Below are 22,628 nucleotides of genomic sequence, written 5' to 3' on the forward strand. Positions count from 1 at the left end.
AGTGGGTGGGAAAGTGGCAAATGGAAATCAATCCAGAGAATTGAGGTAATGCATTTCGAGAGGGCAAACAAAGCAAGGGAATACACAATAAATGGGAGGAAATTATGAGGGGCTGAGGAAGTGAGAGACCTTGGTATGCATGTCCACAGGCCCCTGAAGGTAGCAGGACAGGGATAAGATGATAAAGAAAGCTTATGGAATGCTTTCCTTTATTGGATGAGGTATAGAATACAAAAGCAGGGATGTGGTGATGGAACTGTATAAAATGCTGGTTAGGCCACAGCTGGAATTTTGTGTAAAGTTCTGGTGACCATATTACAGGAAGGACATAATTGCTCTGGAGAGAGGGCAGAGGAGATTTACAAGACTGTTGCCAGGGCTTGAAAATTGTAGCTATGAAGAAAGATTGGATAGACTAGGGTTGTTTCCTTAGAGCAGGGGTAACCTGAGGTGTACAAAATTGAGGGGCCTAGATAGGGTGGAAAGGAAAGACCTGTTTCCCCTAACTGTGGGGCAATTACAAGGGGGCATAGATTTAAGGTGATTGGTAGAAGGATTAGAGGGGACATGAGAAAAAACCTGTTCACCCAGAGGGTAGTGGGCATCTGGAATTCACTGCATAAATTAGTGATTGAGGCTGAAACACTCAACTCATTTTTTAAGGTACCTAGATTTGCCCTGAAGTGCTGTAACGTGCTAAGTGGGATTAAAAATGAGTGGCTAGCTTCTTTTTCTTTTTTTATGACTGGTGCAGACATGATAGGCTGAATGGTGCTGTAACTTTTCTGTGGCCAGAATTTTTAGCTCGGTGGGTGGGTATGCCCCCAACCCAACCGAGCTTGAAATGACGGCCAAGTGTGCCAATGTCAACACGCACTTGCGTGATAGTTTGGTCGGCGGGTGCACCGGCAATTAAAAGGCCTATTAAGGCCATTAAGTTGTTAATCGAGTTTAATTTTTCACTGACCATTCAACCTAACGGTTGGCAGACAGGCGAAAAGGCCAAGCGGCCTTTGTAATTTTTTTGGAAATCTCATCCATTGGCAGGAACGGGATGAGGTTTCTAAAAGCAAATACAAATAAAATAAAAACTTTATGTTTTAATTAAAAACATGTCCCTGCTCATGTGACAGAGTCACACGAGGGGACATGTCTTGTTAAATTTTTCTGATGTTCAATAATTTGTTCAATATATTCATCATCTCCCTGAGGCAGCTCCGTGCCTTAGGGAGATTATTCTGCGCTGTCAGTGCGCATGCATGAAGTTCGCGCTAGGCCTGCTCGCACTCTTTTCCTCCAGTACCTCCCCCAGCTCTGCCGCTCGTGTACCATGCTGGGTGGGCATTAATTGGCCTGCCAGTGTAAAATCGCTGAGCGCCTCCAATCACAGGTGGCTTTCCGACCGTCCCTGCCCATCCCGTATGTCAAGGGCAAAATTCTGTCCTATGGTTCTATGTAGACTGGAAAAATTAGATGAGCAAAGGTAGCCTAGATGAGTTCATAGAATATTTTCAGGATAGTTTCTTAGAACAGCACGTTCTGGGGCCAACAAGACAGCAGGCTATACTAGACCTAGGATTGTGTAACGAGAAAGGATTAATTATTGATTTCATAGCAAAGGCATCCCTAGGTAGTAGCGGTCATAATACAATTGAATTTTACATTTAGTTTGAGGGAGAAAAGAGTGGGTCCAAGACTCTTATTTTAAACTTAAATTGAGGCAATTATGAGGGCATGAAAGCAGAAGTGACCCGGTAAATGAGGTTAAGAGATAGTCAATAAGAGATGCAGTGGCAGACATTTAAGGGAATAATTCAGAATACACAGAATAGAGGTTCCAACGAGAGAGAGAAATTCCAAGGGAGGATCCACCGTCCGTGATTAACTAAAAATGTTAAAGACAGTTACAAGCTTAAAGAAAAAGCATATAATCGCGCAAAGATGGGTGGCAGGTTAGAGATTGGGCAGGATATAAACAACAGCAAAGAATCACAAAGATTAAGGAGGGAAAAGTAGAATATGAGAGAAAGCTAGCTAGAACTCGAAAGACAGACAGTAAGAGTTTCTGTAGAGACTTAGTGAGTATGGTCCTATAGAAAGTGAGTCTGGGGTTTTAATAATGGAAAATAAGGAGATGGCAGATCAATTGAACAGATATTTTGCATCAGTCTTCACTGTAGTGGATACAAGTAATCCCAGAAATAGCTCTAAATCAGGAATTGGAAGGGAGGGAGGAACGCCAGGGAAATGGTACTGAGCAAATTGTTGGAGCTGCAGGCTGACAAGTTCCTGGACCCTGGTGGACTTTATCTTAGGTTCCTAAAGTGGCTGGTGAGATAGTTGATGAGGTGGTTTTAATTTTCCAAAATTCCCTAGATTTGGGGAAGATTCCTTAAGATTGGAAAATAGCAAATGTAACTCCTTTATTCCACAAGCGAGGGAGACAAAGCAGGAAACTACAGGCCAGCTAGCTTAACATCTGTCACAGGGAAAATGTTAGAAGTTTTTATTAAAGATGTTATGGCAGGGCATTTTGAAAATTTCAAGGTAATCAGGCATAGTCAACATGGTTTTGTGAAAGAAATCATGTTTAACCAATTTATTGGAGTCCTTTGAAGGTGTCACATATGCTATGGATAAAGGGGAACCACTGGATGTACTGATTATGTCATTTATCACATTGCTGTTTGTGGAAGTTTGAGCACAAATTGACTGGTGTGCTTTGCTGAAACAGGAACTGCACTTCAAAGATACATCATTGGCCATGAAGTTCTTTGGGATGTCCAGCGAATGAAAAACATTATATAAGTGGAAGCTTCTTAAGCAAATGTTGCTGTTTTTCCTGAGTTCATGTGTAGCTCCATGCTGTAGAGCAGGTTTCACAGGACACTGTAGTTCCTTTGTGCCTGTAAGGGTTGAGTTGTATAACAGCTGTAGAGGGAAGGCGGTAGATCCAGCTTAGTGTCAAATCTTGTGTTTCAACTGAGCAAGGTTTATTGATAGTTAATCTTTAGTTCTGAAGTTGGTTTTGGTGTTTCAGAATTCTGATTGTGATATCGAAGCATTAAACATTGTTGCTGCTTCACTTTTCCTCTTCTACAATGTCACCTTGTTTGTAACTTTGTAACTGAAGTTGCATCACTTCCATCCCCACTCCCACAGTCCAAGTTCAATAACTCGTTGCTCAAAAAGAGAGTCATAAAAATGACCATTAAAGCTCTTTTCAATTGTATAGCTGGGTATTTTGCACAGATTCAAGGTATACGTATTTGGTCAGACTTTTTTTTCACTCCTACCCTCCTTGTGTGACAGTGCCCTTCCTGTATCCACTGAGCCTATTCACTGATAGCTCTTCTGTACCATACCCAAATGTCTATTCTTGATGTGTGCTGATGGCTATATGACTGAAGGCGTGACAGCCAGGCCCCAATCCTACATTTATTACCTAGAAAATTCAAGGCAATCAGGCAGAGTCAACATGGTTTAGTGAAAGGGTAATCATGTTTAATCAATTCATTGGAGCCCTTTGAAAGTGTCAGAAGTGCTGTGGATAAAGGTGGATGTACTGTACTTAGATTTCCAGAAGGCATTTGATAAGGTGCCAGTTCAAAGGTTATCATGGAAAATAAAAGCTCACGGTGTAGGGGGTAACATATTGGCATAGATAGAAGATTGGCTAACAGGAAACGGAGTAGGGATAAATGGGTCTGGTTGGCAGGATGGCGTACCACAGGGATCAGTGCTGAGGCTTCAACTTTTTATAATTTATATAAATGACTTGAATAAAGAAACTGAAGGTAAGGTCGCTAAATTTGCTGATTGCACAAAGATAGGTAGGAAAGTAAGTTATGAAGAAGACATAAAGCTACAAAGGGACACAGGTTTAGTGAATGGGAAAAGATGTGGGAAAATGTGAAATTGTCCATTTTGGCAGGAAGAATAAAAAAGAAGCTTATTGTCTAAATGGAGAGAGATTGCAGAGCTCAGAGATTCAGAGGGTCCTAGTGTATGAATCGCAAAAGGTTAGTATGCAGATATAGCAAGTAATTAGGTAAGCTAGGTAACATAGAATGTTAAAGTTTAATGTGAGGGGAATTGAATATAAAAGTAGGGAGATTATGCTTCAGTTGTGAACAGGGCACTGGTGAAATCACATCTGGAGTACTCTGTGCACTGTTGCCCTCCTTTTTTGAGGAAGGATGTAAATGCATTGGAAGCAATTCAGAGAAGGTTTACTAGACTAATATCTGGAGTGGGCAGGTTGTCTTAAGAGGAAAGGATGGGTAAGCTAGGGTTGTATCCACTGGAGTTTAGAAGAGTAAGAGGCAACTTGATTGAAACAAAAATCCTGAAGGATCTCGACCGGGTGGATGTGGAGAGGATGTTTTCCTCTTGTGGGAGAATCTAGAACTAGGGGTCACTGTTTAAAAATAAGGGCTCGCCCATTTAAGATAGAGTTGAGGGGAATTTCTTTTGAGGGTAGTAAGTCTTTGGAACTCCCTTACTTAAAAGCAGTGGAAGCAGAGTCCTTGGATATTTTTAAGGTAGAGGTAGGTAGGTTCTTGATTTTAAAAAAAGGGGTGAAAGGTTATTGGGGGTAGGCGGAAGTTACAGTCAGATCAGCAATGACCTTATTGAATGGTGGAGCAAGCTCGAGGGGCTGAATGGCCTACTCCTCATATGTTCCCCCATTCTTTCACTGGTACATTTCCAACGGGGGAAAAATGCACAGAACAAAATTTATACCACACAGGAAGCTGATTATTTTATTCTTATTATTTGTTATATTCAAATTATGCAAAAGACCACTGTCCTTTTGATGCTTCAGATCAAGCTCTGTAATAGTAGCTTAGCTAACAGGCAAAGTGGCAGAAGGCAAGAAGGACTACCTGACAATATGAGATGGGGATGGGAAAGTTGAGTGGAGTGCAGTGGAAAGTTATGCCAGAGCCCCCTGATCTGCACACACAACCTGGACTGAGTTTTAGTGCCAGTTAACTAAGATTGAAGATGGGGGAGCAGAAGGAGTCAGAAGGCCTTCGGTCTGTCCGCAAGCATGACCCAGACCTCCCTGTCGCTTGCCATTTCAACACTCCACCCTGCTCTCATGCCCACATGTCCGTCCTTGGCCTGCTGCATTGTTCCAATGAAGCTCAACGCAAAATGGAGGAACAGCACCTCATCTTCCGACTAGGCACTTTACAGCCTTCCGGACTGAATATTGAGTTCAATAATTTTAGATCATGAACTCTCTCCTCCATCCCCACCCCCTTTCCGATCCCCCCTTTTTTCCCAATAATTTATATAGATTTTTCTTTTCCCACCTATTTCCATTATTTTTAAATGTATTTCCATCCATTGTTTTATCTCTACCTTTTAGCCTATTTCGATCCCTTCCCCCCACCCCACCCCCACTAGGGCTATCTGTACCTTGCTCGTCCTGCTTTCTACCCTTAATGTCACCATTAGCACATTTCTTAGATAATATCACCACCTTCAACACCTCTTTGTCCTTTTGTCTATGACATCTTTTGGTTATCTCCACCTATCACTGGCCCTCTATCCAGCTCTACCTGTCCCACCACCCCCCTTAAACTAGCTTATATTTCACCTCTTTTCTATTGTTCCTTAGTTCTGTTGAAGAGTCATACGGACTCGAAACGTTAACTGTGTTCCTCTCCGCAGATGCTTTCAGACCTGCTGAGTTTTTCCAGGTATTTTTGTTTTTGTTTTGGATTTCCAGCATCCACAGTTTTTTGCTTTTACCTTATCAAATCATGTTGACTTCTTGATTATTCCATGCCTTTCTGTTGGGGGGAAATAAAGGGATACAGTAATTATTAGGGAGAATATAGGGGTACAGTAATAACTTATTGAAAGGGAATAAATTACTTAAAATCTCCAAGCACATTGGCAGTTAAACGTTACCAGATGAACCTTGTACAGCCTTAGGGCCTGCAAACAACAGAAAGGCCTTGGAGCCGGACTGCAGTCAGAGCATTGGCAATAACAACTAAGATTAAGTGTGCTCTTCAACAGATAGGGGAAGTACAGATGGCCCCGGAGGGAAGGTCTCTGCCTGGGTGAAAAACAGGGACACGCGATGCACGTATCTGTTACGAGATGTCTGTTTAATGTAAACCTATATGTTGATGAGATCGGAATCTGGAAACTGTTCTTGTACATGACCAATAATGGATAAATATGTTGAACATTTGTAATTTAGCACAGTGCTATCTCAAGCTGTATTGAGATGGTGTTCTCCTTGCAATTGCTTGAATAAACGATCGTAACCTGTACCTGAGTCTCCCGTGGTCCGTTCATCAAAGTCACCACATCGATTTGGCGTAGTTGGCAGCATACTTGGATCGGATCCTCGGGACAGCTCTGCAAAGTGGGTGAGTACATTCATTTACCACCCATAGTTAGTGCAGTAAGCCTACCCGAGAACGGTCCGGTCAAGTATCAAAGAATCAGGAGGAGGGCTCAGGACAGGAGATAGGAGGCGCCAGGGGTAAGAGGCAGAGCCGTGCAGATGGGCTAGCGGGGACAGAGCCGCGCAGGGAGGGCCAGTCATTACCGGAGAGAGGGCGGAGCCGTACTGGCGGGTTCCGGTTTGAAATATAACCTTAGCCAAAGCCGCGCAGGGAGGCCAGACCCTAGTGAAACCGCACATACCTCAGATAATTAAGTTGTTAGGACCGTGCGAACGTACCGCGCAGAGATAGACAGAAAATAGGAATAGAATGCCGTTAGGTAAACAGAATAATGCTATGGAATTCGACTGGGGAACCGTGGACTCTATTACGAGGTTCATAGCGGAACAGCAGTCAAAACTAATCACTAAAAATGCAGAAGGAGGGGTGGAACCCACAGGGAAAAGTAAAGTCAGGAAAGGCGAATTAAAACCCGAAGGGAGAAAGGGGGCTGGGGAATAGTGGGAGGAGGAGGAGATTGAGAGGGTTACGGAGAAGGTTAAGCAGGTACCATTCAGCCCGGGGGAGAAGCAGGTTTTGCTTAAAGAACTGCTGAGACTTAAAACTCAGCATAACAACCCAGATGTTTGGACCAAGCTGCAGGAAATGCAAGGTTTCCATGCAATGCACCCACATAGGTTTCTCCTATGTTCTCTGGGGGTTCCACCCCTCCTTCTGCAGTTTTAGTGATTAGTTTTGACTGCTGTTCCGCTATGAACCTCCCTGCGCGGCTTTGGCTAAGGTTATATTTCAAACCAGAACCCACCAGTACAGCTCTGCCTCCTCTCTCCGGTAATGACCGGCCCTCTGGTCCTGCTAGCCCATCTGCACGGCTCTGCCTCTTACCCCTGGCGCCTCCTATCTCCTGTCCTGAGCCCTCCTCCTGATTCTTTGATACTTGACCGGACCGTTCTCGGGTAGGCTTACTGCACTAACTATGGGTGGTAAATGAATGTATTCACCCACTTTGCAGAGCTGTCCCGAGGATCCGATCCAAGTATCCTGCCAACTACGCCAAATCGATGTGGTGACTTTGATGAACGGACCACAGGAGACTCAGGTACAGGTTACGATCGTTTATTCGAACAATTGCAAGGAGAACACCATCTCAATACAGCTTGAGATAGCACTGTGCTAAATTACAAATGTTCAACATATTTATCCATTATTGGTCATGTACAAGAACAGTTTCCAGATTCCGATCTCATCAACATATAGGTTTACATTAAACAGACATCTCGTAACAGATACGTGCATCGCGTGTCCCTATTTTTCACCCAGGCAGGGACCTTCCCTCCGGGGCCATCTGTACTTCCCCTATCTGTTGAAGAGCACACTTAATCTTAGTTGTTATTGCCAATGCTCTGACTGCAGTCCGGCTCCAAGGCCTTTCTGTTGTTTGCAGGCCCTAAGGCTGTACAAGGTTCATCTGGTAACGTTTAACTGCCAATGTGCTTGGAGATTTTAAGTAATTTATTCCCTTTCAATAAGTTATTACTGTACCCCTATATTCTCCCTAATAATTACTGTATCCCTTTATTTCCCCCTAACACTTTCTAAATGATGGTACATACAATTCCTCTGTTTTTCTTACAATCTGCCCACCGCCAAGGTTAGGCTGACTGACCTGCAATTTCTCGGGTTATCCCTTTATCCCTTTTTAAACAAGTGTACAATGTTAGCAATCCATCAGTCCTCTGCACCATGCTTATAGCAAGAGAGGGTTAGAAAATGGTGGGCAGATCTTCTGCTATTTCCTCCCTTCTCTTATTAGCCTGCGATACATTTCATCTGGGCTTGGCGATTTATCTACTCTCGAAGATTCTATGTTTTCCCCCTCACTGTTTATCCCACCCAGTGCTTCACACAAACAACTTGGGCCTGAAGGCACTTCATAGAAACACCCTCCTCTTTAACCACAATGTGTACATCACCCCCTTTTGTGAAGACAAACAAACTATTCACAAGAGCCTTGTTCAAGTGTTTTTACCTCCATACACAATTTATGGTTTTGCACTGATAGGCACTACCTTTTCCTTTGTTATCCTCTTGGTCTTTATGCATTTATAAAACATCTTTTCATTTTCAGCATTTTTTCATACCCTCTCTTTGCTTTCCTAATTTCATTTTTAGTTTCACCCTTGCGCTTTCTATACTCCTTTAAGCTTTCTACAGCATTGTACCCTTTCTACAGTACCTGTCAAATACTTCCCTTTTTTGCCATATCCTACTTTGTGCGCTCTTTTGACATGCAAGGCAGTCTCTCTCTCTCTGAGTTTCGCCCTTTTTCGGGGAGCATATTTGTTCTAAACCCTCTTTATTTTCTCCTTGAATACCTCCCACTGAATCTGATACTAGCTTACTTTGAAGTTGCTGTTTGTAGTCACTTTTGCCAAACCACATCTTAGCTGAATAAAATTGGCCTTTCTTCAGTTTAAAACTTTTACTCCTACCTTTTGTCCTTTTGCACAACTACATTGGGTCCAACTGAATTATGATCACTACCAAAATGCCCTCCCATTGATGCCCCTTCCACCTGCCCAGTTTCATTCCCTAAAACCAAGTCCAGAACCTTATTTTCTTAAACAAAAACAGAAATATCTGGAAAAACCCAGCAGGTCTGGCAGCATCGGCGCAGAAGAGCAAAGTTGACGTTTCGAGTCCTCATGAACTTTCAACAGAACTAAGTAAAAATAGGAAAGGGATGAAATATAAGCTGGTTTAAGGGGTTTGGGGAGAAGGGGCGGGTGGCTGTTGGAACAAGCAAGCGGTGATAGGGGCAGATAATCAAAAGATGTCACAGACAAAAGAACAAAGAGGTGTTGAAGGTGGTGATATCTAAAAGAATGTGCTAATTAAGAGTGGAGAGCAGGACAAGCAAGGGACAGATAGCTCTAGTAGGGGAAAGGAGGGGGAAGAAACGGGAAGGGGGTGGGGATGGAGGAGGGAGTTCAAGATCTAAAATTGTCGAACTCAATATTCAGTCCGGAAGGCTGTAAAGTGCCTAGTCGGAAGATGAGGTGCTGTTCCTCCAGTTTGCGTTGAGCTTCACTGGAACAATGCAGCAAGCCAAGGACAGACATGTGGGCAAGAGAGCAGGGTGGAGTGTTGAAATGGCAAGCGACAGGGAGGTCTGGGTAATGCTTGCGGACAGACCGAAGGTGTTCTGCAAAGCGGTCACCCAGTCTGCGTTTGGTCTCTCCAGTGTAGAGGAAACCGCATTGGGAGCAGCGAATGCAGTAGACTAAGTTGAGGGAAGTGCAAGTGAAAAGCTGCTTCACTTGAAAGGAGTGTTTGGGCCCTTGGACGGTGAGGAGAGAGGAAGTGAAGGGGCAGGTGTTGCATATTCTGTGTTCGCATGGGGAGGCGCCGTGGGAGGGGGTTGAGGTGTAGGGGGTGATGGAGGAGTGGACCAGGGTGTCACGGAGGGAACGTTCCCTACGGAATGCCGCCGGGGGGGTGAAGGGAAGATGTGTTTGGTGGTGGCATCATGCTGGAGTTGGCGGAAATGGAGGATGATCCTTTGAATGCGGGGGCTGTTGGGGTGATAAGTGAGGACAAGGGGGACCCTATTCTTCCTGCCAAAGTGGACAAGTTCACATTTTCCTCCATTACGCTCCAAATGCCAAATTTCAAAATATTAAAACATTTTACACGTAAGCCACAGACCACGACTTTCCTCTTTGAACTGGATTTGAATCCAAGGAACAGAATGATTTTCTCTTCTCCCCTTCTAACTCCCAACTAACTTAAACTGTGGGCTTCAGCACTTAATTGAATAACAGTAATCGAGACTTGTGCTAGATCAATAGTTGAGCTTTGCTAAATTAAAGCCCTTGCGCTGCTTCTTTGCCTCATTGATTCCTGTGTAAATTATCCAATTTTTTTTTTTAGGTTATGAGGTTACAACTATGGATGAGGCATGTAAAGAGGGAAATATCTTTGTGACAACAACTGGCTGCAAAGATATCATTGTGGGAAGGTAGGAATTGACGTGCTGAACTCCTCTGATTTTCATCAGTCAGCCTAGTTTCACCTGAGTAACTCATTGGATCGTAGGTAACCATTCAGCTTGTGTTAGCTCCAGGTCCAGTTTAGTCAAGTCCCTATCCAACTGCGATAAAAGCAAAATACTGCGGATGCTGGAAATCTGAAACAAAAACAAAAATAGCTGGAAAAACTCAGCAGGTCTGACAGCATCTGCGGAGAGGAACACAGTTAACGTTTCAAGTCTGTATGATTCTTCATCAGAACTAAAGAGAAATAGAAATGAGGTGAAATATAAGCTGTTTAAGGGGGTGGAACATGTGGAAGGCAAAGGAGAGATTGCCAAAGATGTCATAGATAAAAGGACAAAGGGGTGTTGACGGTGGTGATATTAGCTCAAGGATGTGCTAATGGTGACATTATGGGTAGAAAGCAAGATGAGCAAGTGGCAGACAGATAGCCCTAGTGGGGGTGGGGGGAAGGGATCAAAATAGGCTAAAAGGTGGAGATAAAACAATGGATGGAAATAAATTTAAAAATAATAATAGAAAAAGGTGGGAAAAGAAAAATAAATTAAAAGAATATAATAACTATTAGAAAAAAGGGGAATCGGAAAGGGGCTGGGGATGGAGGAGAGAGTTCATGATCTGAAGATGTTGAACTCAATATTCAGTCCGGAAGGCTGTAAAGTGCCTAGTCGGAAGATGAGGTGCTGTTCCTCCAGTTTGCGTTGAGCTTCACTGGAACATTGCAGCAAGCCAAGGACTCGAAACATTAATCCTGCCTTCCCCCTCCACAGATGCTGTCAGACTTGCTGAGTTTTTTCAGCTATTTTTGTTTTTCCCGATCCAACTGCCTTTGGAAAGTTCCAATGGAATCTGATTTTACCCTTTTCAGACAGTGTTCCAAATCATCATAGCCCCCAGGAAAAGTTTCTCCTCACTTCCCCTCTAGGTTTTGCCAATTATTTTAAATCTATGATCTCCTCAGTTCCCCTCTAGGTTTTGCCAGTTATTTTAAACCTATGATCCCTGTTTATTTGCTTTTTCAAAATCCCTCATAATTTTAAATACTTTTATTAGGTTGCCCTTTAACCTGCTCTGTTGTAAGGACAGCCTCCCCAGTGTGTCAACATAACTACCCTCATCACATCCCTGGTTAGCCACATCTGCCACCCTCTCCAGGGTCTTGACATCCTTCCTAAAATATTGCACCCAGAATTGTCCACAATACTCCAGCTGAGGCCTAATTAAGGATTTTTGGAAGTTTATCATGACTTTCCTGTTTGGCATTAAACCCATCTTTACAAAGCCAAGCATCCAATGCACTTTCTTAAACTTCATATCAGCTTTATCTGTCACCTTGAAAGATTTGTGAATATGCAGCCCTAGTTCCCTTTGCTCTTTCATCCCCATAGCATGGGGGTGGTGGTTGTTGAGGATCTCATATTGGAAGCAGTGTTGATGAGAGGGATGAAGGTAAGCATGGGAGCTGGGTGGGGATGATGAGGGTCCTTTTTAATGTGTGATCACAAAGGGAACTGTTAGTTCTTCAGCTTCACATCATGTTATTACCTTTGGTTGCCACTGATTCCTGGATGTGTTTCCCCTACTATTGGCCCGCACTAGGGCTGGCTGTAAAAGCAAACCATGGTTGTGCCAGATCTTCCAGACCCTTTGCAGATAAAGGACTAAACAGTTGCTCAGGTAGAGGCAGAGGTCAACTCATTCTTGTCCTGAACCAAATGTTGCAGGTGCACACTTCCTATCCGCCCATTTTGGGTCCTTGGGTGTCCACGTATCAACTGAAAAACGTAAGATTATTGGTGAGTGAAACGTAATGGCCAATAGCCTTAGCCTGAACCATTCCGTTGCATTCCTGCTATGCTTTTATATTGAACAGCCAATGCATTTAAGCACAAATGCCCAGAGTAGAAAATAGAATAGCCAGAGATTGTGACTAAGGGGGCCCCTCTATCACCGGAAAGGAGATGTCCTGCTGTCACATTGCCTAACTTTCTGGGATAAGAAGAGGTAATTGGTGTGGAACAGACAAAAAGTAGATTTTTGACCATCTGACAGATTTTGAGTATCCTCCTAATTCTTTATCAGCAGCACTTCTGTCTAATTGTTTAAATTGCCTTGGACTACAGCAGTTCTTGAAGGCAGCTCACCACCATCTTAAGGGCAATTAGGTGATGGACAATATATGCAGGTCTAGCCAGCGATGCCCACACATCCCATGAATGAATAAAAAAAATATCCTGATGAATGTTTTGTTTTTGTCTCCTCATCCCTTTTTTCCCTTTTTGTCTCTGCCCCATTCAGACACTTTCAAGAAATGAAAGATGATGCAATAGTTTGTAACATTGGCCATTTTGATATTGAGCTGGATGTAAAATGGCTGAATAAAAACGCAGCCAAGATGGTGAACATTAAACCCCAGGTAGGTGACAACTTTGGTTGATTTTACTCCAGAGCTTCAACTGTGAAATGGGTTTGTGCAGCTCTGATCCAGTTCCTATTGACTATTGGGCCCTCAGCAGACACTGGCCCTACTTTGTTACCAAGATGGCTATCTTAACCTGGAGATCACAGAATAAGTGAGGGAGATAGCAGTGTCATGGTTGTCCACTAGATGGTGCCCATGTTCCTTTGAGGCTGAGACCAAAGCACATTGGAGAGTTAAGGGAGCAGCAGCTTGAATGGCAGCTTCACAATGTTCAAAGCACTGATCTATATGAATTAATCTCACAGGCCAAAGTTAATTGGCATTTGAAAAAGTATGGGCTAGTATCTGAGAGTGAGGCAGGTATGGGACCAGCAATGGGGGAACCTCAGCCCCTGCAGTTGTCCAACAGGTTCGAGGTTCTTGCAGCAGGACAAGAGCAGGGACTGCAGGAAGATGAGCAAGCTGACCATAGCACCGTGGTTAAGGACATCAGCCCGTGGCTGGAGCAGAACTTGCAGTGGGAGGGGGGGGAATCCAGTTGTCGTGGTCCATGTGGGTACCAACGACATTAATAGGACTAAGAAAGGAGGTCTGCTGAGGGAGTAAGTGCAGCTTGGGTCCAAAATCAGAACCACAACAGTTGTAATCTCTGGGTTACTATCTGAGCCACAAACAAATTGACGTGGGGTAATTAGGATCAGAGTTGGATGTGTGGCTGAAAGATTGGTGTGGGAGAAATGGGTTTCAATTCATGAGGCACAGGCACCAGTACTGAAAAAAGAGGGAGCTGTACCATTGGAACAGTCTCCACCTGACCTGCGCTGGGACCTGTGTCCTGGCAACCTGTAATTCAAGAGCTGTAGAGAGGGGAGATTTGGAAAGTTGGAGAAAGGACAAGACAATGTTGCAGGGTAGAGCGATACAGCTAATGGTAGCCAGAGTGTCACGGTGAGGGACAGAGGGTATCAACATAGACTGCACCAGCAAATAAGGGCAGGGTAGGGAAAAATATTGCTTTAAACTAAGAGGGGGAGGAAGGTTCAGATGAAGGGAGATTTAGAAATCCAAAGATAAAAGTTGAGGCAATAGATAAATATTTTGATGTGGGTAAAGAGAAGGTGAGCGGGACAGGAAAGGTAATAAGGTTTAACGGTAATAGTGCATCAGAGGGTAAGGTCCATGTAGATAATAATAATAAAGTGAATTCAATTTTATGTTTTTTTTAATCTGAATGTGTGGATCATCTGCAATAAGATAGAAGAACTGTTGGCACAAATGGAGATCTAACTACCATATGGTTGCAAGGTGACCAAGATTGGGAAATAAATATTCCAGAGTACACATGTCAAAAAGACAATAGAAGAGGAGGAGGGGTAGCCCTGGTAATAAAGGATGACATAAGGACATGAGTGAGAAAGGCTCTTGGCTCAGAAAATAAGGAAATAGAATCTGTATGGGTGGGGATTAGGAACAAACAACAAAAATCAGAAACACTGGTGGAAATAGACGATAGGCCCCCTAATAGTAGTTATACCATTGGACATTAACCAAGAAATTATTGAAGATTGTAACAAAGGCAATGTAATGGTTGTGCAGTGGGACAGCTTTAATGTTCATATAGTCCAGACCATATTGGCAAAGGTGGTCTGGAAGGTGAGTTTGTATAATGCTTTTGTGACAGTTTCCTGGAGCAACATGTTCTGGAACCAGATATTTTTGATCCAGTATTGTGCAATGAGGCAGGATTAATTAGTCGTGTCATAGTAAAAGATCTACTGGGAAATAGTGATCATAATACAACTGAATTCCACATTAAGCTTGAAAATAACAAATGCCAACCGCAAAGAAGAATCTCAAATTTAAACCCAGTCGATTACATAGGTATGAGGGGAGACCAGGCTAAGGATGATTGGGTAAATAGGCTAAAAGGTGGGGTGCTAAGACAGTTGGAAACATTTAAAGAAACAATTCAAAATGTTCAGCAAAAATATATTTCATTTAAGAAACATAACCACAGCAAGAAAGATCTATCTGTGGTGAGCTAAATAGATCAGATTAAAAGAGGTGGCTTATAATTTTGCAAAGAATAATAGAAAGCCCCTTTATTTAAATTGCCCCTGTTTTTCCTACCTACCAAAATGAATCACTTCACATTTCTGTGTTAAATTTCATCTGCCACTTATCCACCCAGTCCAACAATCTGCCCTTTTGAAGTTTAACGCTATCCTTCTCACAGTTCACAATACTTCCAAGTTTTGTTTAAAAGAACATAAGAAATATGAGCAGGAGTAGGTCATTCAGCCCCTCAAGCCTGCCCTGCCATTCAATAAGATAAAATTTTGAAATTGTGCCTTGTACACCAAGGTCTCAGTCATTTATATATCAGGAAGAGCAAGGGCCCTAACATTGACCTCTGGGGAACATAAAAGGAAATCCCAAAGTATTCTATAAGTACATCAGTAGTAAAAGGGTGGTAAAAGGAGGAGTCGGGCTGATTAGGGACCAAAACGGGGATTTAAACATAGAGGCAAGAGGCATGGTTGAGGAATACCTTGCATTTGTCTTCACCTACGAGGTAGATGCTGTCCAGGCCATGGTGACAGAGGAGGAAACTCAGTCACTAGAAGGGTTTAAAATTGATAAGGAGGAGATGTTTTTTCTTAATTCATGGGATGTGGGCTTCGTTGGCTGGGCGAGCATTTATTGCCCATCCCTAGTTCACAGAATCACAGAGTGCAGAAGAGGCCCTTCGGCCCATCGAGTCTGCACCGACACAGGAGAAACACCTGACCTACCTACCTAATCCCATTTACCAGCACTTGGCCCATAGCCTTGAATGTTATGACGTGCCAAGTGCTCATCCAGGTACTTTTTAAAGGATGTGAGGCAACCCGCCTCCACCTCAAGGGATATAGGGGCAGGGCAGGATGGGTTATTGAATGGTTGAGTAGGCTTGAGGGGTCATGTGACCTGCTCTTGTACCTATTTTTTAAGTTATGTCCTTATGTGATCTGGAGTGCACTACCTAAAAAGGTGCTAGAATCAGATTCAAAAGCAAATTATAAGAACTTAAGAAATAGGAGCAAGAGCAGGTCATAAGGCAGCTCAGGTCAGCAAATAAGATTGTGGCTGATCCTCAATCTCAGCTCCACATTCCCACCCCATCCCCATATCCTTTAATTCCCTTGGAGTCCAGAAGTCTACCTACCTGGGTCTAGAGTATATTCAACAACTGAGCTTTTTCTATGCCTCTATTTATTAACCCAAGTAACCAATATGCTTTTTAACCACCTTATCAACTTGCCCTGCTGCCTTTTTAAGATTTCTTTAGATCGTAAAATTTATGAATGTGTCTCCACTATTTAAGAGAACTCGAGGGGGAAACCTAGTTCGTCCAGCATCTGTTGGGGAAATTAATGTAATTAAGGATAGAGGGACTGGATCCCTTGGAAGTTTTCAGCTGTTCAGAGAATCAGCATGGATTTGTGAAGGGTAGGTCATGCCTGACGAATCTGATTGAACTTTCTTTAGAGGTGACAGGATGTCAATGGATGTTATTTATATGGACTTCCAGACATTATTTTATAAATCCTTCAAGTCACTGTTAGCTAAAGTTGAAGCCCATGGAATTGAAAGCAGCTTCTTGACCTGGTTAGAAAATTGGCTGAGTGGCAGGAGCCAGAGTTGGGATTAAGGGCTAGAACTCTATAATTGAAGGATGTGACTAGATCCTACTGGGATCTGTAAGGAACTTCAATTCATATTTATTAATGACTTAGAGAGCCAGATATCCAAGTTTACTGATGACCAACAACATTTTTAAGTAGTGTCACTTGATACTTCTCTGCATTGAACTCCATCTGCCATTCTTTTGCCCATTATTAACATGCTGTCTGTTATCCTTGAGTCTACAATTGTCCTCTTTCATTATCAACTCTGCTGCCAAGTTTATGATCCTGCTCCCTAAACCTGAAACTGGGCCATTTATAAAAATTGAAAAGCTGAAGAGCCAGAAAGAGAGCAGGGCATTGTATAAAACACTGGTGAGGCCACAACTGGAGTATTGTGTGCAGTTCTGGTCAACACATTGCAGGAAGGACGTAATAGCTCTGGAGAGAGTGCAGAGGAGGTTTGCAGGAATGTTGCCGGGGTTAGAAAAGTGTAGCTACGAGGAGAGATTGGATAGGTTGGGGTTATTTTCCTTAGAACAAAGAAGGCTGAGAGGTGACTTGATTGAGGTGTACAAAATTATGAGGGGAATAGATAGAGTGGACAGGATCAAATTGTTTCCCTTGATGGAGAATTCTAGAACCAGGGGACATAGATTCAAGATAAGTGGCAGAAGGTGTCAGGGGACATGAGGAAGAACTTTTTTACGCAGAGGGTAGTGGGTGTCTGGAATCCGCTGCCCAAGTTGGTGGTCGAGGCAGAAACTTTAAACTCTTTTAAAAAGTACCTGGATCTGCACCTTAAGTGCTGTAAGCTGCAGGGCTATGGGCCGGGTGCAGGAAGGTGGGATTAGAAAGGGCGCCTGGGTGTCTTTGAGCTGGCATGGACAAGATGGGCCGAATGGCCTCCTTCTGTGCTGCAACTTTTCTATGGTTCTATGGAAGGTGGCAAGCAACTGTCTTGAAACTTGGCTGTAACTCCTGACCCATGGACACCACCTTATTTGTAGTCTGTGCCCCTGAGGTGGAGCTGTTGCAGGAGGTAGTCCTGTGACATGCATAGAATGTGATGGGCTTGTTTTGTTTACATAGCTTTGGGGGTAACCCTGTTATCCACTAACCTTTCAGTTTGTTTCAAGCTCTGTGTTCTGGGTCACAGGTGGATCGCTATCAGCTAAAGAATGGTCACCACATCATTATTCTTGCTGAGGGTCGTTTGGTGAATCTTGGCTGTGCAATGGGCCATCCCAGCTTTGTAATGAGCAATTCTTTTACCAACCAAGTTCTGGCACAGATTGAGCTGTGGAGCAACCCTGGCAAATACCCAGTGGGTGTACACTTCTTGCCAAAGAAGGTGAGATCTGTCTTTTATCTGTAGCTGAACCTAGAGACAAATTTTATCTATAGACTCTGTTAGATTTGGATTTGTGAACTTTTCATCCTGCTCATAGCTACTTTAGGTCTTGGAATATGGAGAAGACTTGAACCTGTGTATATGTTTTCACATTGCTCAGTTATCTCGAGTGTTTCATGTAAAGTTAACATTTGAAGTGCGGTATCTGCTATTCTGTAGATAAATGGGGCAAGCATCGTGCACATAAACAGCAATGAAATGCATGGCCAGCTAATCAGTTTTCAATGGTAGCTTGGATTGAAGGAGGTGGCTGGCCTGCTTGAATAGTGCCATAGGATCCTCAGCACCTCTGATCCACTGGAATGATATGGGTGGGGTTTCAGTGCAGTTTGGCCTATAAATCAGAATAAATGCTTTCAAATCTCAAACTCATTTAAAACTCTTGCTTGTATCCCACTTCACACCAAGTTTTGGGTGGAAGATTTCCATAGCCTTTGTGAGGAAGTGTTTTCTACATCACTCCTGAATGGCCCAGCCCTAACTTTTAGGTTATGCCCCCTTATTCTGGACTGTTCCAGCAGAGAAAATAGCTTCTCTCTATATACTCTATCAGATCCTTTAATCTTTTATTCTTCTGTGGGATGAGTGTCACTGGCTGGGCCAGCATTTATTGCCCATCCCTAGTTGCCCTTGAGAAGGTGGTGGTGAGCTGCCTTCTTGAACCGCTGCAGTCCATGTGGTGTAGATACACCCACAGTGCTGTTAGGGAGGGAGTTCCAGGATTTTGACCCAGCGACAGTGAAGGAACAGCAATATATTTGCAAGTCAGGATGGTGTGTGGCTTGGAGGTGAATTTGCAGGTGGTGATGTTTCCATGCACCTGATGCCTTTGTCCTTCTAGGTAGTAGAGGAAAGTGCTGTCGAAAGAGGCATGGTGAATTGAACACCTCAGTTAGATTACCCTTTAATCTTCTATAATCAAGGAAATACAAGCCTAGTCTTTGCTACCTGTTCTCACAATGTAGCCTTTTTAGCCCGGAATCATTCTGGTGAATCTGCACTGACTCCCTCCGAGGTCAAAATATCCTTTGAGGTGCGGAGCCCAGAACTGAAACCAGTGATTCCAAATGGAGTCTAACCAGAACTTTGTACAGTGTAACCTAACATCTATTCCTTTGTATTCCTGTTCTCTCTAGATAAAAGCTAACATTACACATGCATTTTTATTTTTTCTCTATCTGTCCACTAGCTTTACGATTTCTGTACCTGGGCCCCTGGATCTTTCTGCTCATTTAATTCTTAGCTTCTCATCACTGAGGGAATATTCTGATCTATCTTTATGGGTCCAAGATGAATGTGCTCACACTTTCCACACACTAAACTCCATCTCCCACAGTTTTTCCCATTCACTTAATCTATCAATGTCTGTTTTAAACTTCCTGCTCCCATCTCCGTTTTTTTTTATTGTACCACTTATCCTCATGTCATTAGCAAACTTGGATGAAGAAATCGCCCTAAATCCAAGTCAATTATAAAATAGTGAAAAGCTTGGTCTCAATACAGATACAAAAGCAAAAATACCTTGGATGCTGGAAACCTGAAATACAAACAAAATGCTGGAAAAACTCAGCAGGTCTGGCAGCGTCTGCGGAGAGAGAAACAGTTAATGTCTTGAGTAGGTATGACGACTCTTCAGAACCAAAGGGAGGCAGAGATGTGAATTTCATGCTGTTGAAAGGGCAGGGGGGAAGGTCAGGTAGAACAAAAGGGAAGGTCTGGGATAGTTTAAAGGGTGGGAGAGGTTAAATAACAAAGATGCCATGGAACAAAAGGCAAAGGGAGTGGGAATGGTTGACATAGTTATACAGCACAGGAACAGGCCCTTCAGCCCATCGTGTCCATGCCGGCCATCAAGCACCTATCTATTCTAATCCCATTTTCCAGCAGTTGGCCCGTAGCCCTGTATGCTTTGGCATTTCAAGTGCTCATCTAAATATCTCAAATGTTGTGGGGGTTCCTGCCTCTACCACCCCCTCAGGCAGTGTGTTCCAGATTCCAACCACCTCGCAGTGAAAAGATTTTTCCTCAAATCTCCTCTAAACCTCCTGCCCCTTACCTTAAATCTATGCCCCCTGATTATTGACACCTCCACTAAGGGGAAAAGCTTCTTCCTAGCTATGCCCCTCATAAATTTTCTTCCTATCTATGCCCCTATCAGGTCCCCGCTCAGCCTTCTCTGCTCTAAGGAAAACAATCCTAGCCTATCCAGTCTCTCTTCAGAGCTGAAACGCTCCAGCCCAGGCAACATCCTGGTGAATCTCCTCTGCACCCTCTCCAGTGCAATCACCTCCTTCCTATAGTGTGGCAACCAGAATTGCACACACTACTCCAGCTGTGGTCTAACTAGCGTTTTATACAGCTCCAACATAACCTCTCTGCTCTTATATTCTATGCCTCGGCTAATAAAGGCAAGCATCCCATATGCCTTCTTAACCACCTTAGCTACCTGTGCTGCTGCCTTCAGGGATCTGTGGACATGTACACCAAGGTCCCTCTTATTCTCTGTACTTCCTAGAGTCCTACCATTCATTGTGTATTCCCTCGATGTGTTAGTCCTCCCAAAATGCATAAGGATTAAAAGTCCATTTGCCACTACTCTGCCCATCTTACCAGCCCATCTATATCATCCTGTAATCTAAGGCTTTACTCCTCACTATTTACGACACCAATTTTTGCGTCATCTGTAAACTTACTGATCATACCTCCTATATTCATGTCTAAATCATTAATGTACACTACAAACAGCAAGGAACCCAGCACCGATCCCTGCGGTACACCACTCGTCACAATTCCAATTGCAAAAAACAATCTTCGACTATCACCCTCTGTCTCCTGCCACTAAACCAGTTTTAGATCCAGTTTGCCAAATTGCCCTGGATCCCATGCAGGAGAATGCCTTGTCAAAAGCCTTACTGAAGTCCTTGTAGACTACATCAACTGCACTACCTTCACTACACAACCAGTCACCTCCTCGAAAAATTCAATCAAATTTGTTAGACATGATCTCCCCCTGACAAAGCCATGCTGACTATCCCTGATTAATCCCTGCCTCTCCAAGTGGAGATTAATCCTGTCCCTCAGAATTTTTTCCAATAGTTTCCCTACCACTGATGTTAGACTCACTGGCCTGTAATTACCTTGTTTATCCCTACTACCCTTCATGAATAATGGCACTTCTCCTGTGGCCAGAGAGGATTTGAAGTTGTCATAACGAACCAAAGCATTGGTCTAGAGTAAGTGTTAATGGCAGAATAATGGGCAGCTCTGAAAGCAAAAGCATGAAAATAAGATGCAAGCTGGTTACTTGGCAAAAAAAAGTAAAATAGAGGACAGAGTTCATGGTCTGAAGTTGTTGAACTCCATGTTGAGTCCAGAAGGCTGTAAAGTGCCTAATCGGAAGGAGAGGTGCTATTTCCCCCAACGTGCGTTGGGCCTCACTGGAACATTGTAGCAGGCCAAGGACAGAAATGTGAGCGTAAGAGCAAGGTGGTGAATGAAAATGGCAAGCAACCAGGAGGTTGGGGTCATGCTTGCAGATTGAATGGAGGTGCTCTGCAAAGTTCACTCAGTTTGTGTTTCTGTCTCCCCAATGTAGAGGAGACCGCATTGTGAGCAGCGAATATAGTTTACTAGATTGAAAGAAGTACAAGTGAATCAGTTTCACCTGGAAGAAATATTTGGGGCCTCGGACTGAGGAGACAGGGTGTAAAGGAGCAGCTCTTGCAGCTCCTACAAATGCATGGAAAGATGCTGTGGGAAGGGGATGAGGTGTTGGAGGGTGATAGAGTCGACCAGGGTGTTGTGGAGGGAGGAGTCCCTTTGCTTTGCTGGGAGGGGAGGGGTAGATTAGTTTGGTTGTGGCATCACACTGGAGGTGGCAGAAATGGCAGAGGATGGTCCTTTCAGTTTGGAGGATGTTGGGGTAGAAAGTGAGACCAAGGGGTACCCTAGCACAGTTCTGGAAGCGAGGGGAAGGGCTGAAAGCAGAAGTGCGGGAAATGAGTCGGACACTGTTTAGGGTCCTGTCAACCACAGTGGGGGATGGGGTGAGGGTGTGGGGGGAAAAAGGAAGACACGTCAGAAGTGCTGTTGTGGAGGTTAGCATCATAATAGATGTGACGGAGAAACTATGAGAATGGAATGGAGTCTTTAGAGTGTGAGGAGGTGTAGTTGAGGTGGCTGTGGGAGTCAGTGGGCTTGTAATGAATATTGGTAGACAGTCTATCACCAGAAGTGGAGAAAGGGAAGGGAAGTGTTGAAGATTAACCATGTGAAGTTGAGAGAGGGATGGAAATTGCAACTTAAATCAACTAATTTTTCCAGTTCTGGGTGAGAGCGGGAAACTGCACTGATGTTCCACAGACCCCACAAAAAGACAGACATAACTAGGGCCCATGCACCACCACCTGGAAGTTCCCCTCCAAGTCACTCACCATCCTGACTTGGAAATATATCGCCATTCCTTCACTGTCACTGGGTCAGAATCCTGGAACTCCCTCCCTAACAGCACTAGGTGTAACTACACCACATGGACTGCAGCGGTTCAAGAAGGCAGCTCACCACCACCTTCTCAAGGGCAATTAGGGATGGGCAATAAATGCTGGTCCAGCCAGTGACACCCACACCCCATGA

The 22,628-nt window shown here is 43.7% G+C and overlaps 1 protein-coding gene across 1 annotated transcript in view; it reads left to right on the forward strand.

Annotated features, from left to right (window-relative positions):
- Window positions 1-22,628, forward strand: part of LOC144673613 (adenosylhomocysteinase A) — a 50,787-nt gene that overhangs the window by 24,787 nt on the left and 3,372 nt on the right. Inside the window, exons 6-8 of the mRNA XM_078535362.1 lie at window positions 10,371-10,458; window positions 12,791-12,908; window positions 17,742-17,936. Coding sequence (XP_078391488.1) covers window positions 10,371-10,458; window positions 12,791-12,908; window positions 17,742-17,936 — 401 coding nt within the window. The remainder of the gene's footprint in view (window positions 1-10,370; window positions 10,459-12,790; window positions 12,909-17,741; window positions 17,937-22,628) is intronic.

This window comes from Cetorhinus maximus, unplaced genomic scaffold (assembly GCF_964194155.1).
Source record: "Cetorhinus maximus unplaced genomic scaffold, sCetMax3.hap1.1 HAP1_SCAFFOLD_409, whole genome shotgun sequence".
Taxonomy (NCBI): Eukaryota; Metazoa; Chordata; class Chondrichthyes; order Lamniformes; family Cetorhinidae; genus Cetorhinus; species Cetorhinus maximus.